Source organism: Aricia agestis, chromosome 21 (assembly GCF_905147365.1).
Source record: "Aricia agestis chromosome 21, ilAriAges1.1, whole genome shotgun sequence".
Classification (NCBI taxonomy): domain Eukaryota; kingdom Metazoa; phylum Arthropoda; class Insecta; order Lepidoptera; family Lycaenidae; genus Aricia; species Aricia agestis.
In genome coordinates, this window is record NC_056426.1 from 2,650,440 (window position 1) to 2,665,198 (window position 14,759).

Here is a 14,759-nt window from a genome sequence, read left to right on the forward strand (position 1 = left end):
ACGTGGTATTTCTCCGGTCGAGCCGGCCCATTCGTGCCGAAGCATGGCTCTCCCACGTATAAAAGTCTGAAAGTCTATAGAGTAGCTATTGTTTCATTAAAAATATTTCAGTAAAATACTTACTACATGTTGTGTAGTATGTTTTATGTCACCAAAAACGCTAGTCTCTATATAAAATAGTAATTATTTGTCAATTTTGTTAGCCCCGCTAAAACAAGAGCAACTGAACCGATTTGGCTATTTTAAGTCTGGAAATGTTCGTGGAAGTCCAGAGAAGGTTTATCTTATATATAAAATTCTCGTGTCACAATTTTAGGCCGCGTACTCCTCCGAAATGGCTTTACTGATTTCAACCAAATGTGATATGCATATTCAGTGGGTCTGAGAATCGGCTACTGGGTACTTTTTATATTGATAAGTGCATTTGTTGAATAAATAATAGTAAATTATTACAACTCTAGACTGAGGGCGACCATTGTTTGTGCGACGGGATAGCGATGGACGTTGCCATGGTGACATACTTATTTACTTCAATAAAATAATACGGGCGAAATACTTTATATGGCAAAGAAACGTTTGACGGGACAGCTAGTAATTAATATTAAGAGGAAAGTGATATTATGAAGTTCACCGGGTCATCTAGTATACAGCTCGACAAGGCTTTAAATGAACACGTGGAGAAAAAAGGAACTAACGCTGCCATCATACAAAAACGTCATTTTTGACAGTTCTCCTTTACCAGCAGCGCTCCCACCCACGTTCATATAAAGCCTTGTCGCACTTTAAAATGACTATAACGCCTTAAAGGAAATGGTAGGTCATCTTATATATAAAAATGGATTTCCAATTGTGTAAGTAACGCTAAAACTCGAAAACGGCTAAACGGATTGGGCTAATTTTAGTCTGAAAATATTCGTAGAAGTCCAGGGAAGCTTTTAAAGTGACACGAAGTTCACCGGGACAGCTAGTTTTATTAATAACTTTATAGGTCATAGGGGTCAAGAAAAACGAAGATAACTTTTTTTTTACTTGCACCCTTATTAACTTTTTTTCTCTAAGGTACTAATGGTTTAAAATAAGATATTATATAGGTCAGCGGATCACATACAATCGACCCAGTGTAGAGATATATCACGGAGGTTCCATGGAAGTGGACTTTATGTTGTTGGTATTAAGGCACTGTCAGGGGCAAAATAAATCTGAATCAGAGGTTTTTAAGTACTAAGGTCCTAGAACTATCGCCATCAAAGAGGCCGGGCCGGTCTCTCATAGAAAACAAGCAATCTAAAATATATCCAACACGGTTTTTTACTTTAACGCCGCGTCACCAATGAAAACGGCAAATCACCGTGTTACGACCGCATTTTGCAGTCAGTTTCGACTGCAACTTGCGGTCCGTCTATGGCCGGCCTTATATAATTCCACCAAATAACGTAGGTCCGCCATCTGCCTATTTTTTTTATGTAATAAGGGGGCAAACGAGCAAACGGGTCTCCTGATGGAAAGCAACTTCCGTCGCCCATGGACACTCGCAGCATCAGGGTAGGGATGGGAAGGGAAAGGAATAGGGGAGGGTAGGGAAGGAAATAGGTAGGGGATTGGGCCTCCGGTAAACTCACTCACTCGGCGAAACACAGCGCAAGCGCTGTTTCAAGCCGGTTTTCTGTGAGAACGTGGTATTTCTCCGGTCGAGCCAGCCCATTCGTGCCGAAGTATGGCTCTCCCACGTATAAAACTTCTCTGATAGCACATTTAATACCCAGTTATTTCACTCACCGTAAACTTCTCCGGTGAACTGAAATCCTCATCCAGGTATATCCTGATTTTATCGTACAGCCTCAGCTCAGGGCAGTCGCAGAGCCTCTGCACGAAGTCTCGGACGTACTGCATGGACTTCTCGTATGTCTTCCCTCCGACCTCCTGGAGATGGAGCGCTATGAACTTGGGATCCATCCGAGCGACTGCCGCGAGGAACTCCGACGTCCAGATCGGGAGCATTGTGGTTGGCTGTGGAAGATGGATTACCAATGGTAAGCAGGTTTCTAGCATCCGTACTTATAACCTAAAGTCTCGATCAGCCATTCTCAAAATGTGCTGATACACCAGCATGGAGACAACTCATTCAAACAGGTTTGAGAATCGCTCGTCAAGATGTTCCGCGCGGCTATCGTATGCGGGATTCGGGAACCGTACATTTTCCTACAAATAGTACCCTATCTCCTTCCTCGTCGTCTATTTTGTATCTTTTTAGTAATAATAAGTTCTGCGACGAAAATATTATAGTTTTTTGCAAAATGTAATATGTTTTTCAGTTGATAGTAGAGAGTATATTTTAAGTCTGTTTTTTAACTATGTCAGAAAGTGGGTTATATTTTGCGGGTGTATACATACGTTTTTTGCAAGCTCTACAGCCTAAACATAGGAGTGACACTAGGATACACCAAAGGGGCCAGGAAAAAATGACTAAGTATAATATTACTACAAATTTAACAATAAAAATTTATATTTTAATTGTAAACTACTAGCACAATGGCTAATTTAATTATCAAAAACACAAGCATGTGATATTATGCATTAAATAATCTTTTGTTCTATGGGAATTGGGAACTCGGGTTCCCTTAATTTTATAATACACAATTGAATTTGAATATTTATTTGATGGTATCATTTATCAATAGAAGGTAATTTTAGTTACCTTTTCATATTATGGGTTTTTTTTTTATTTGTATAAGTACTAGTATTTTTAACTAAAGTTTTAACTAGAAAGTAGAAACAGTTAACTTTGTGCCACTTGCCTCCTAATATAAACTTTCCCTTGACTTGCACCAATATATTCGACTAAATGTCAAGTCGTTTTTGACGTGGGAGAGCCATGCTTCGGCACGAATGGGCCGGCTCGACCGGAGACCACGGATACCACGTCCTCACAGAAAACCGGCGTGAAACAGCGCTTGCGCTGTGTTTCACCGAGTGAGTGAGTTTACCGGAGGCCCAATCCCCTACCCCTTTCCCTTCCCTACCCTCCCCTATTTCCTTCCTCACCCTCCCCTGTAATTTCCTTCCCTACCCTGCCCTGTTACCCCTTAAAAGGCCTGCAACGCACCTGCAGCTCTTCTGATGCTGCGAGTGTCCATGGGCGACGGAAGTTGCTTTCCATCAGGTGACCCGTTTGCTCGTTTGCCGGGGTTATTTCATAAAAAAAAGGCGTTCTCGAGTTTTAGCGAGAATAACAAAATTAAAAATTCATTTTTATTTTTATTTAAAAAAAATTGGAATAAGAAAAAAAATAAAAAAGGCCTACAAATTACAATCTAGTGCAGTGGTCCCCAACCTTATTTTCATACGGGCCACAAACATGTTTTGGTCTTGGTGTTGTGGGCCGCAAATTGTTTTTAGTATGAAAAAATAATGTTCTTCAAAATTAACGATTTAAAAAGTTCACGACAAGTTTACATTATTTTGCCAGTGGGCGGAAATTTCAAAATGGCTTTACATCATGCGGCCCGCGGGCCACGGGTTGGGGATAGCTGATCTAGTGGTTATACGCCATGTAAAATTATAGTATTTTTTTATCCAAAGAGATATTAGTAATATCAGCAGCTCAACAGGAAGGAGTAAAATGATAAAATTATAACAGAGTTTATTTTATATTTTTCACGATTTATTATCATAAAAAATAATCTAGTTTAAATGCAAAATCCCGGCTTTTTGCATTAAATATGTGTAACATAGCTTGTTAATACAAAATACATATCTACTGTATTTATCTAAACCTCTAGTTTAAAATCCTTAAAAATATTATAAATGTTACCGTTTGACATTTAAGCTGCTGATTTTTATGAAATTTAGTATGGATATATAGTTTAAATCCTGAAATAGGATCCTGGAAAATTGTATAGTTCCCATGTGACAAAGTGTTTTCTCAGTAACAGAGTTGCAAGCGTCATCTAGTTATTTAAAAAATGTTAGTACAAGACATACTTTAATTACGTCCAATTAAGGAATTGCAAAGTATTAAATTTTAAATTCTATGTACAAAGTTTTAAAGTAAATTAAAAATGGTTATGTAAAGTATTATTGGAACTACCTAACTTAGAACTATCATTAGAATGACACTAACAAGAGGAAGGGAAGCCAAACTTATCATTGTACGACCCACAACTCTGTCTACACGGAATTTGTTACGGTCATAATTAAATCTATCCTAACATCAATCAATCATAAATCTTTTTCCAGGACTCAAGTAGCTCTACCCAAAAAAATTTCAGTGGTTTTAGCATAACGAGTTAAAATCCCTTGATCGTGGATTGTAGGAAATCTATTGCTATTGCGGTCCAATTCGACCGCTTGGGGCTTGACAGGTTAACAAACATACAGACAAACATCATGTATAATAATATCTATGGACGCTTCACACCACGTCAGTCTGGCCCCGTGTTGAGTACCTGAAGGAATTGTGTTACGGGTACAAGACAACGGAATATACATATTATTTAATACTTTTATACTAATACATATATTTAAGATTTTTATTATATTATACACATATTTAATACACCTCCATGATCCAGGAACTTTTTTTAAACTTTTTGTTCCATCGGCGGGATTCGAACCCGCGACCCCCGGCTTGAGCTCCCAACACGACGACCAACTAAGCCACAAAGGTCGTAAAATAAGTATGATATTAGAATATGGATTATAAAGGGAAAATTAGCAAAATATCGTCATTGTTATTAAAGGTATAGGAACATGACTTAAGTATGAGGAGGAAAATTATTGGTAAATATGAAATATACTTGTTGCTTACGTACATGGACAAGACTATTAATATTTATCAACATAATTGATAATTTTGTATGGGTAATGAGGAAATACGATTGAAAATACAATCAACTTCTACTCGTCCGAGGAGTACGAAAATGATCTATTTATCAAGCAGAAAGTGTGTACCGTCCACTAATTATACCTACAGCAATAACAAGATGTATGGACCAAAAACCAGTAACACTGTATGACATTTTGGTCGAGTGAAAGAAAATATATTTTATCAACAATACTCACTTCCTCAAATATAGATCCGACGTTAGCGGTGACGAGCAGCAACGGCACTTTATCTGAGCCCATTTTTTTGAATTTCAGCATCACGGAAACTTAGAAAAAAACAATATTTGTAACACGAATGTGGGTTATGACAGTGGAGTTAAATTTCGTCGAGCAGGCGAAACTGGCGCGAGTACGCCCTACACCGACGCACAAATGGTATTATCATGTTACCAATTTTATTTTCCCTTCCAGTTTATCGTATTTTTAATTAAATTGATACTTTCGCGAATCACCCTCACTCTTTGAAGTTTCTGACATTTGTGAAGAATGAATGGAGATCGTTCCGTTTCACTGTGACACATGTGAACTGTCAACTTGCAAAAGCAATCAATTTTAAAAAACAATGTCGAAAGGTTTTAAAGCTGTAGAAAGTACTTAATTATAAATAATAGTTATAATTCTCAAAAACTTTTATTAAAAAAGCTAAATTAAGCGATATTTTAATGAGGACAAAATAAATAAAAAATAAAGAACATTGTGCCGAACGTATAACGGAACGTAAATTTCGATAACAAAACAGACTGATATTGACCAATGACGTCGGTTTGTGTTTTACGTCACGCCCTGTTTTCAGGGACGTATTTACTTATTTTTATCGGCTCTACAATATAACGTAAATAAATAAGCAGGAAATTATATAAAAAATAATGACGAGAGACAATGTCAACCGAGTATTATAATTAACTTCGAACTACGTAAATATGTAGGTGTTGTAAATTTACTAATATATCTAACAAAAGCTTAGAAGCTTTCGTAGCTCATTAATTTTTATTTTTTTTAGCATGAAATGTATGAAAATTGTTTTGTTATTTTTTCGTATTTTAATTTTTTTTTAGTTTTAGCTTAAGGCTTCAGTAAAATACATCTCTGTTGTAACACAGTCTGCACATGTCCGATCAGTATTCAGTTCCTAACCTTATAATGCGTAATCGTTTATAATGGAAATCGATTGTATTGTTTTTATTCCAGTGAATTAGGTCGAGAATTTCCCTTGACGCGTTTAACAGGTAACAATCATTACGTTTAACATTACACGAACACGTATTCATATAAATTCAGCAGATGCGATACCTAACATATTTTGACGTAAAAGCGAACACAAAAATATTTTTAAAATAAAAAAATATAATTTTAATGTTTTTTTTTTTCAATTCCAGAAGATGGCGCCGATTTTGATATTGATGCTTTTTATGAAAACTGCTTTGTGTCATGTCTACGATGTGGTCCAAACGGAAATGTTCGCAATTCCAATAAGTCCTAATTTATTCAACTGGACGTATCAAGGTATTTGAAATATAAACATAACTTGATGTAGTATCCAAACACCATTTTTATTGTTGCAGAATAAATAAAAAAATATATACTTTTTTTTCAGAATTTGATCAACAGTATCGTTTCCACGCGTCCTTGGTCGGCAAACCGGAACTGCCGTCATGGATGCGTTACATTTATAGTGGAAGACATCACTCTGGCTTTATTTTTGGAACTCCGCCAAGGAAATCCCAATCGCCTTTAACCGTATGTAAACAAATTCTATTATTTACGAAGTTGGTAATGTACTCTTCAATTTTTAGGGTTCTGTACCCAAAAAGTAAAAACGGGACCCTATTACTAAGACTTCGTTGTCTATCCGTCTGTCTGTCTCCAGGCTGTATCTCAAGAAACACTATAGCTAGAAGCCTAGACTTCTGAAATTTTCACAGATTATGTATATCTGTTGCTGCTATAACAACAAATACTGGAAACAAAATAAAATTAATATTTAAGGGGGGCTCCCATACAACAAACGTGATTTTTTCGGCTTTTTTCGCTCTATATCAATAATGGCAAGAGATAGGCACTTGAATTTTTCACACATTATTTTGTTATATGTTTAAATTAATATTTAATAATAATATTAAAATAAAATTTTAAGTCTCCCATACAAAAAACTTTTTAGGGTATTCTTGCTCTGTATTGGTACGGAACCCTTCGTGTGCGAGTCCAATTCGCACTTGGCCGATTTTTATGAGATTCACAAGTCGCTAGTCGTCTGGGAAGACCTATAGAATGACGACATAAGAGCTCGTGTGCTACAAAAAATATCTTGTATCATGCCAACAATTAAATCAAAATCGGTCAGGTGCGAGACAGAGACTCACGCACAAAAGGTTTTGCAATTAAAAATATCCTTTAATCAAAACTAATCCGTTTAAATTCTGAAAATTTCGAAATTTCCTTAAAACAAATGTATATTTATTAACTTTGTACATACAGAGAATAAATGAATAAAAAAAATTACCATAAACATTATATTCAACATAAATATCCAAAAGATTTATTATGTTTTTCATAATATATTTTTTTCATAGGAGAAAATCACACGGTAAATTAATGATCGTTTGAAATACGTTTTTGATGTTATGTAACAAGTGTTTTGTTTCTTTGATATATTTTGATGAATGAGATGACTAAGTTTTATTGTTATGCGCATGAGACATCGTTATCATTATAGGTAACTGAAAACGTCGATATTTTCTCGGCTGTTACCGTATTAAGACATTAAATCAACCAAAAATTTTTACTAAAAAAACATGAGTAGGTACAAAAAACAGATGACGCACTAAAAAGACCGTGGTAAGTTGAAAAAAATCTTTTTTGTGCCGTCTCTCCCTTTTTTTTCTTTTTTTTTTCTTTTTTACAGCGTCTTTTATAAAGACTTTAAATCATGCGTCCAAAGATTCCATAGGTAAATCATTTTTGGCTGATAGTAATTCATGTTTCTAAAGGTTCTGTATTTTTTTTAGCTGGAAGTCATTGGTCTCAACCGTCAGGACTATGAGACTCGTCGCGTTCTGCTAACTCTGAAGGTCCATCCTAAGGACAACATGGCAACCCATGAGGTTGAACTGAAGATTGACAACTTGAATGTTGAAGATCTCTTAGATGAGCATAGGTTTGTATATTTTATTTGATGGAAGAAGGAGGGTCATGTTTTTGAATATAATAAGTATGTATTTCGGGGTATGCCAAAGAGCGATGGAGCGGAGAATATGCTAGGAGTTAAACTTCTCGATAAAATGAGAAACAACATACTGCGTTCAAAAACGGGAATAAAGGCCGTAGGAGTAAAGACCGCAAAGTTGAAATGGGATTGGGCGCGATACGTAAGCCGCATGCATCCCGACCGCTGGGCAAAGATATCAACTGAGTGGGTACCGGAAGATGGACGCCGCCGCCGTGGCCGGCCTAAACCAGCCAGGAAGCATACCAGCCAGGCTGGCCAGCGGTGGCACAGGAGCGAGCACAATGTAAGAACTTGGGGGAGGCTTTTGCCCAGCAGTGGGACAGCATAGGCTAGAAAAAAAGTATGTATTTCTATGACACTGTCTAGAATCTAGATTCTACATTTTTGAAGGCCCGGGAAAAGACATAAGATAGATTTTGTTGCGAAAAAATGTACATTTCTTGTGCGGTAAACGAAATGAAGGGTATCGGAGTTAACTATTTTCAACAAGCTCTATTGTACAGGATGACTGGTCTGAAGGATATCCTCCGGACTAAACTATGGACTGAGAGTAGCAGTGACTTGTATGCTACGTTCCTGTCATCAGCTATAGACCTGGGAGCCCGGCTACCGCTTAAACCAAGCGATGGAGAAGGGTATGTTTAATGATTTTTTACACGAAACTGCCCTTGAAAATATTATGACGTAAGAGTAATGTTATGATCGTAAATGACTAATCAGAAGCGTAGCGTGCTTGGTGGGGCCTCATATAACATTTCGTTTGGGGACCCTAAGGAAGGTTTGCTTTTCTTGACTTTTTTCATTAATTTTTGCTTGCGCACGTTGGCCTGTGGCGTGGGGACCCCGTATTATTGATACGGCATATACAGCGGTAGCTACGCTCCTGACTGTAATTTTAATTACTTCTGCACTCTCGAACGCACTCACTATGGAGGGTAGATGGAGGAGAACTATCTTATATGGGGGATATTTTAAAAAGTGCCCAGCTGTACGCAGTAAATAACAGTTGAAAAATCCTCCAAGAGTAGCGCTAGCTGCAGCAAAGGGTATGGAATGAATGTAGCCGTTGGTGACAAAATATAAATTGAAGTTAGCCGAATAGCCGAGGCACAGAATTACTGGGTTAATACCAATATATTTTGAAAAATATAACCTAAAATAGCTGAAATAAAAGCTGCTAAACGATTTAAAATTTACCCTGTTGCTACTGTAGCGCCACCCTAATTTAACGCATTTCAGCGGACACTTTTTAGGTACATACAGAGATAGTTCTCCTCCATCTACACTCCATAGCACGCACGAAGCTTTTGGCATACCTAAGCCATACATTTTCTGTCAAACTATTCAAAAAGTTGTCTCTAAAGTTGAGACCGCACTATACCACACTACACGACGCGCCATTTCACTATAGAACTGACGTTTTACAAACGTGAATCTGTCGTTTTACAAACGGCAGTTCTATGGAAGTGAAGTGTCGCGTCATTCACGTCGCGTCGCTTTTTGCGGTTTCGCCTAAAGATCAATTCAGACCGCAACGCAACGCGTAGATGCATTTCTAAATTTGTATGGATTTGACAGATTGCGTGAGACGTCATGCAAGTGTGTCAATTTAATACAAATTTAGAAATGCATCTACGCGTCGCGTTGCGGTTTGAATTGATCCTTAAGCGTGGCCATAAGAAACTCTAGCAAATAGTATGGATTCTATGAACTTACGTAGTAACCCTTTAGTGATCTCTGGAATTACTGTCTTAATAGTAACCAGACCAATAATTTTTAATTGGTCTAAGCTAGTAGTATAATAGCTCCCACACCGGTTTCGGTGACGGTGGCCGGTTTCATTGAAACCAGGCCAGCTACGCAGGAGTCATTTTATAGCGCCGAAGTGTGTGCGCAGTACAAAAGAGCACTCTCTACTCCTTTACTCTCATAACCCAGTGGGACGGAAGACCGACACGACTGGCGAGAGATCAGGCGCAGGACCGACTTTTTACATGCCCATCCGACGCATGGATCATCTTATTTGTCAGACAATCACGTGATCAGCCTGCATTGTCCTAACCAAACTTGGAAATAACATGTTTCCAACGCGGGAATTGAACCCACGACTTCCGAGTCAAGAGCGGTGCTCTATACAACTAGACCACGGAGGTGTTACGCTAGTAGTAATAGAGCACTTATGTTACCAACGTATTAGCTACGTATGATGACGTAAAATGTAGTGCGTTACTAGTTACGACATAAAAACATTACGTTGTAATACGTAGCTCACTACGTAGGTACGTAGTGATGAATTGTTTTTTTATATGGCTTTCTAACAAAACAAGTTCATACCGGAGTACTTAGTCATATTGTATTGAAAAAAATTGGTTTCGATAGGGAAGTTAGATGTCGAAAAAGTATGGAATTCCGAATTTGACATATCACATAACGCATCGCAAGCGCCATGACATTTAACGATGCGTTATGACTTATGTCAAATCCCATATGTTTTTGGCATCTAAATTTGATGTCGAAACTAGCGAATGCAATAGCCAAAATGACGCTTAGCGGTTTTAGGTGGGGGGACCGCCTAAGGCGCCAGGAAGTGCTGAAGCCGGCACTGTTACTAAGCACTCAGTTTATTTGCAATGGATAGAATATAAACGGACATAATATTTTCATCATTTGTAATCCATCGTTTGCAAATGAGCTGTCTAAAGTTACTGATATAATATTTAAGTTTCACATACCTACCCATATTATTTTTAACCCACTTCACTAAATAGTAGGATCCTTGTTCAGCTGTAGATCAATGAGAGTGTTTGAAATAATTATAATATTTGCCACCAGGTGCCGCTTTGTAGCCTTGCGGTCTATTCATAACAACTATATCGTGACACATGATAGTTATATCGTGACATATGACAGTTGACACGATAAACCCTGAGCCTGTCCACACGTCGCGTTGCGTCGACGCAGCGCTGCCGTTGCGTTGTTTTACATATAAATAATCAAGGTGTTCACACGGCGCGCTGCGTCGTGATAGCAGCGCATAACGCACACATGACGGACAGCAGCCCCCGAGACGAAGCGGAAGGGCATAATATTATTAATAATAATAATAATAAAAATTCTTTATTTGCACATTAAAACATAGCTCAATACAAATATTATACAAATAAAGGACTGCGCAAATTGGCGGTCTTACCGCTGCTAGCGGTTTCTTCCAGACAACCAACAGCTCAGATGAAAATATGACATACGATAGGAACAGTACGTAACACTTAAAACTAAAAATAACCTTAAAGTATTATGAATGTGCGTGTGCATGTTTACATCAAGCCAGCTTCGTAATAACGCTGCGATGGCGCAGCGTCTGTGTGGCCGGCTATGCGTCAAACGGCAGCGCTGCGTCGACGCAACCTCTACCTAGGAGGCTAGGCTAGGCTCTAAGGCTACGTAGCGGCGCCTGGTGGCAAATAGAATTTCAAACACCCTCATTCTAATGATTACTCCAATGTTTGTGGCGTGATTTTTTTCCAGACTCGTAGTCCGTCTAGGCAGCACTTCCCCCTTCTCAACTGAACTCAAACGACTCCGAGAGGAGGTCCGTCCTCTGTCGCGTCTGCCGAGCTGCCCCAGAGACTACAAGCGGACGACAGTAGAGAGGCTCTTCAGAGATGCGGGGCTGACGCTGGACTGGTGTAGTTTTGAGCTGGTAAGTTCACTTTATTTACTATATGTTATGGTACCATGGCTACCATGGCAGGTCATGCCATACTGGTAAATTTTTAATGAGGCAATATTTAATGATTTGTAGCACGATATGCCAGTGTTCAAACGATTTAAGTGTCTTCATCTAAGTTATAGTTTTTCTTTTCATCAAAATCGTGTAATTTTGGAGCCTATACTTTAAAAACGCTGTCTGTTTGTTTAAAAAAAATCTTCGGCTAATTCACCTCTCAAAACTTCGATTATTTCCTTTCAGTACAACACTATCTACAAGGAACGTACCACAGAGCGCCTCGAATACCTCGCAGAGTTACCAAACGCCAGCAATCCCGCCAAAATGAAGGTATCAGACAACATCTGGGCGTCATGGAATCGTGACGCGCTGCCGTCGCGCCGCTACGCGCAGCAGCTGACTGCAGCGCTGGCGGCGCCGCTCGCGTTGTTACTGCTGTGCGTAGCCGCGCTGACTGCTGTGCTGTGCTTCCATTATGCTGCCGTGTAAGTATATTACTTATATCCTATAGTATGTGGTTGTAAAATCGTGGAACTATAACGCGCTGCCGTCGTGCCGCTACGCGCAGCAGCAGACTGCAGCGCTGGCGGCGCCGCTCGTATTGTTACTGCTGTGCGTTGCCGCGCTGACTGCTGTGCTGTGCTTCCATTATGCTGCCGTGTAAGTATAATACGTCTTATATCCCATAGTATGTGGTTGTAAAATCGTGGAACTATAACGCGCTGCCGTCGTGCCGCTACGCGCAGCAGCTGACTGCAGCGCTGGCGGCGCCGCTCGTGTTGTTACTGTTGTGCGTTGCCGCGCTGCCCGCTGTGCTGTGCTTCCATTATGCTGCCGTGTAAGTATATTAATATTATCTCATAGTATGCGGGTGGTGTGTGCTTTCATTATATCCTACTAGAGTGACTAGACTAAGAAATTCCACGGGAACCAAACGTTTTTCAGCAAAAAGTAGCCCATATCCTTTCCCGGCATTGAAAGTATCAGATAAATATTCATAGTTAAACGTCTGCGCCCTTCAATGAAGTGAAGCCAATTCCTTGTTTTCAACTTTTTTAAATTTATTTGCAGGAATGATCCCGTATCAGAAGTGTTTTTAGATAACATTTATCACATTTGCGCAGATTACAAAAAACGAAGGTTTGAAGAATGTTATATATGTGTTAATAACAATATTAATACTTACCTCTTTCTTTAACATTTTTATTTTGTCTAATAATCACAAAAAATATTAAAGTAACGATCTAAAATACTAACCGGAAATGTGCTAAACATAATAATGATAGCTAAAGCTGGAAATCGTAATTTAAACTGAAAAAAAATATTCATACTGACACCTTTTCATTTCATACTTACACCTTTTCATCGTGTAAAAAACTTTAGATAGGTACAAAAAACTTTAAACGCTAAAAATGTTATGTAAGTACTTACCTACAAAACCCAGAAGCAGCAGAAAACACTGTTTTTTGTTTTAGAGCCCACAAGTCGGCTAAAGTAGAGCTTTGCAGATACGGCACAAGCAACACCGAGCAAACCCAGGTGGCTGACAATACTGTCGATAGTTTGGGTCCGAGGTATGAGTTTTGGTCTATTATGTATGCTCTTAAGCCATCTTATGCCAGTTTGGGTAACTGTTAATTTTGTTAAAAAAAGTCTTCTCTTTCATAAACTATAAGAACAAAAGAAATACCTAGCATGTATGCCAAACTGGCCCAAGCGGGCCTAGACACATCAACATATTATTATGATTAGGTACACCAGCCTTTTTATTTATATAATAACTTTAAAGTAAATACCTACTTACATCTTATGATTACACCGGCCTTTTTATTTATATAACTTTAAAGTAAATAAGGTTTTTATGAGTTCATTTTATTTTTTAATATATTATGTATGACGCCCGCAAAGTCCGTCGCCTCGAAATTCTTTTATCCAACTAGGTCCTAGGACCTTCCCATCTCTTAAAGTATCTCTACACCGAATGTCATCACAATCGATTCAGCCGTGTAAGCGTGAAGATGTAACAGACAGACAGACATACACTTGCAACTTTGTGCTGTCTCCCGCTATATATTGGGGAGGGAATCTGGAATTCTTCCTACTCCTCCTATTTTCTTCTGATTAATTTCGTTGCGGGTCCCAAGACAGCTTTAGCATGTCCCTCGGGCTCCCTGAGATCATATCAAAGGGTTTTCGTGGTTGGATACCGCTGTCGATCCTGGCGACACAGGAGATACAGTGGTGGGAATGTGTGGTCGGCCAAAGGCCGTTAAAAAAAAAGACATACACTTTTTCACTTATAACCTTTTATTATAATTACTAAGGATTTTCTTTACTTCCAGTCCAAACAACAGTCTCGCGAGGCCCTACAGTCCGAAGTCATCGACGAATTTAGCGGGCGACTACAACCGTCCCCAACCACCGCCGTACACCGGATCTAATACCAACTCCCTCCACCACAGACGCTCCACCAAAACCCCAACCAACCCCTCACCAGATAACCGTGGACACCTGGCCTTGGAGGAGTCCCTTAAACTCCTGAACGAAGCTAATATAAACAACGATCTGGATAGCCTCCTCCTAAGAAACAAAATCATCGACCTAGCTGACGGATCAGACGATTATGTCCCCATGGAACCGGATCAAATCGGTTTCAAACCGGACGTGATCGGGTTCAAACCGGAAATTCCTGGTTTCAAACAGGACTATTCCGCTGATTTGGATGATATTAATGTGCCTGAGTTGGCTAAATACGGCATATCGGGGATTGGACAGATCTGACAAAAGACTGCCGGCGAACCGCCAGTCAAAACTTGGTTCTGTTAAGGCCATAAATTATTTAATAGCCCTGAAGCACAATTTGCCATAATATGAAAGAGTCAATCTATATATATAAAAATGGATTTTCAAATGTGTTAGTCG

General features: G+C 38.9%; 2 protein-coding genes across 6 annotated transcripts in view; one reads left to right on the forward strand and one right to left on the reverse strand.

Moving 5' to 3' along the window:
* Nucleotides 1-5,349, reverse strand: part of LOC121737571 (inositol polyphosphate-5-phosphatase A) — a 36,911-nt gene extending 31,562 nt beyond the window's left edge. For all 3 annotated transcript variants that reach the window (XM_042129228.1, XM_042129227.1, XM_042129226.1), the window contains exons 1-2: nucleotides 5,062-5,349; nucleotides 1,777-2,007 (exon numbers count right to left, since the gene is read on the reverse strand). In XM_042129228.1, the coding sequence (XP_041985162.1) occupies nucleotides 1,777-2,007; nucleotides 5,062-5,142 (312 nt within the window). In that variant the 5' untranslated portion in view covers nucleotides 5,143-5,349. The remainder of the gene's footprint in view (nucleotides 1-1,776; nucleotides 2,008-5,061) is intronic.
* A 321-nt stretch (nucleotides 5,350-5,670) lies between these two features.
* LOC121737755 (epsilon-sarcoglycan) lies at nucleotides 5,671-14,759 on the forward strand. Of its 3 annotated transcripts, XM_042129443.1 has the most exons (11): nucleotides 5,671-5,806; nucleotides 6,073-6,110; nucleotides 6,261-6,387; nucleotides 6,479-6,621; nucleotides 7,890-8,038; nucleotides 8,614-8,745; nucleotides 11,636-11,810; nucleotides 12,081-12,322; nucleotides 12,909-12,977; nucleotides 13,313-13,411; nucleotides 14,180-14,759. In XM_042129443.1, exons 3-11 carry the CDS (start codon nucleotides 6,264-6,266, stop codon nucleotides 14,616-14,618), a joined length of 1,572 nt encoding a protein of 523 aa, XP_041985377.1. In that variant the 5' UTR covers nucleotides 5,671-5,806; nucleotides 6,073-6,110; nucleotides 6,261-6,263; the 3' UTR covers nucleotides 14,619-14,759. The 3 variants fall into 3 exon arrangements, with proteins under 3 accessions (XP_041985377.1, XP_041985378.1, XP_041985379.1); XM_042129444.1 differs by lacking the exon at nucleotides 6,073-6,110; XM_042129445.1 differs by lacking the exons at nucleotides 5,671-5,806; nucleotides 12,909-12,977 and having other exon boundaries at nucleotides 5,963-6,110.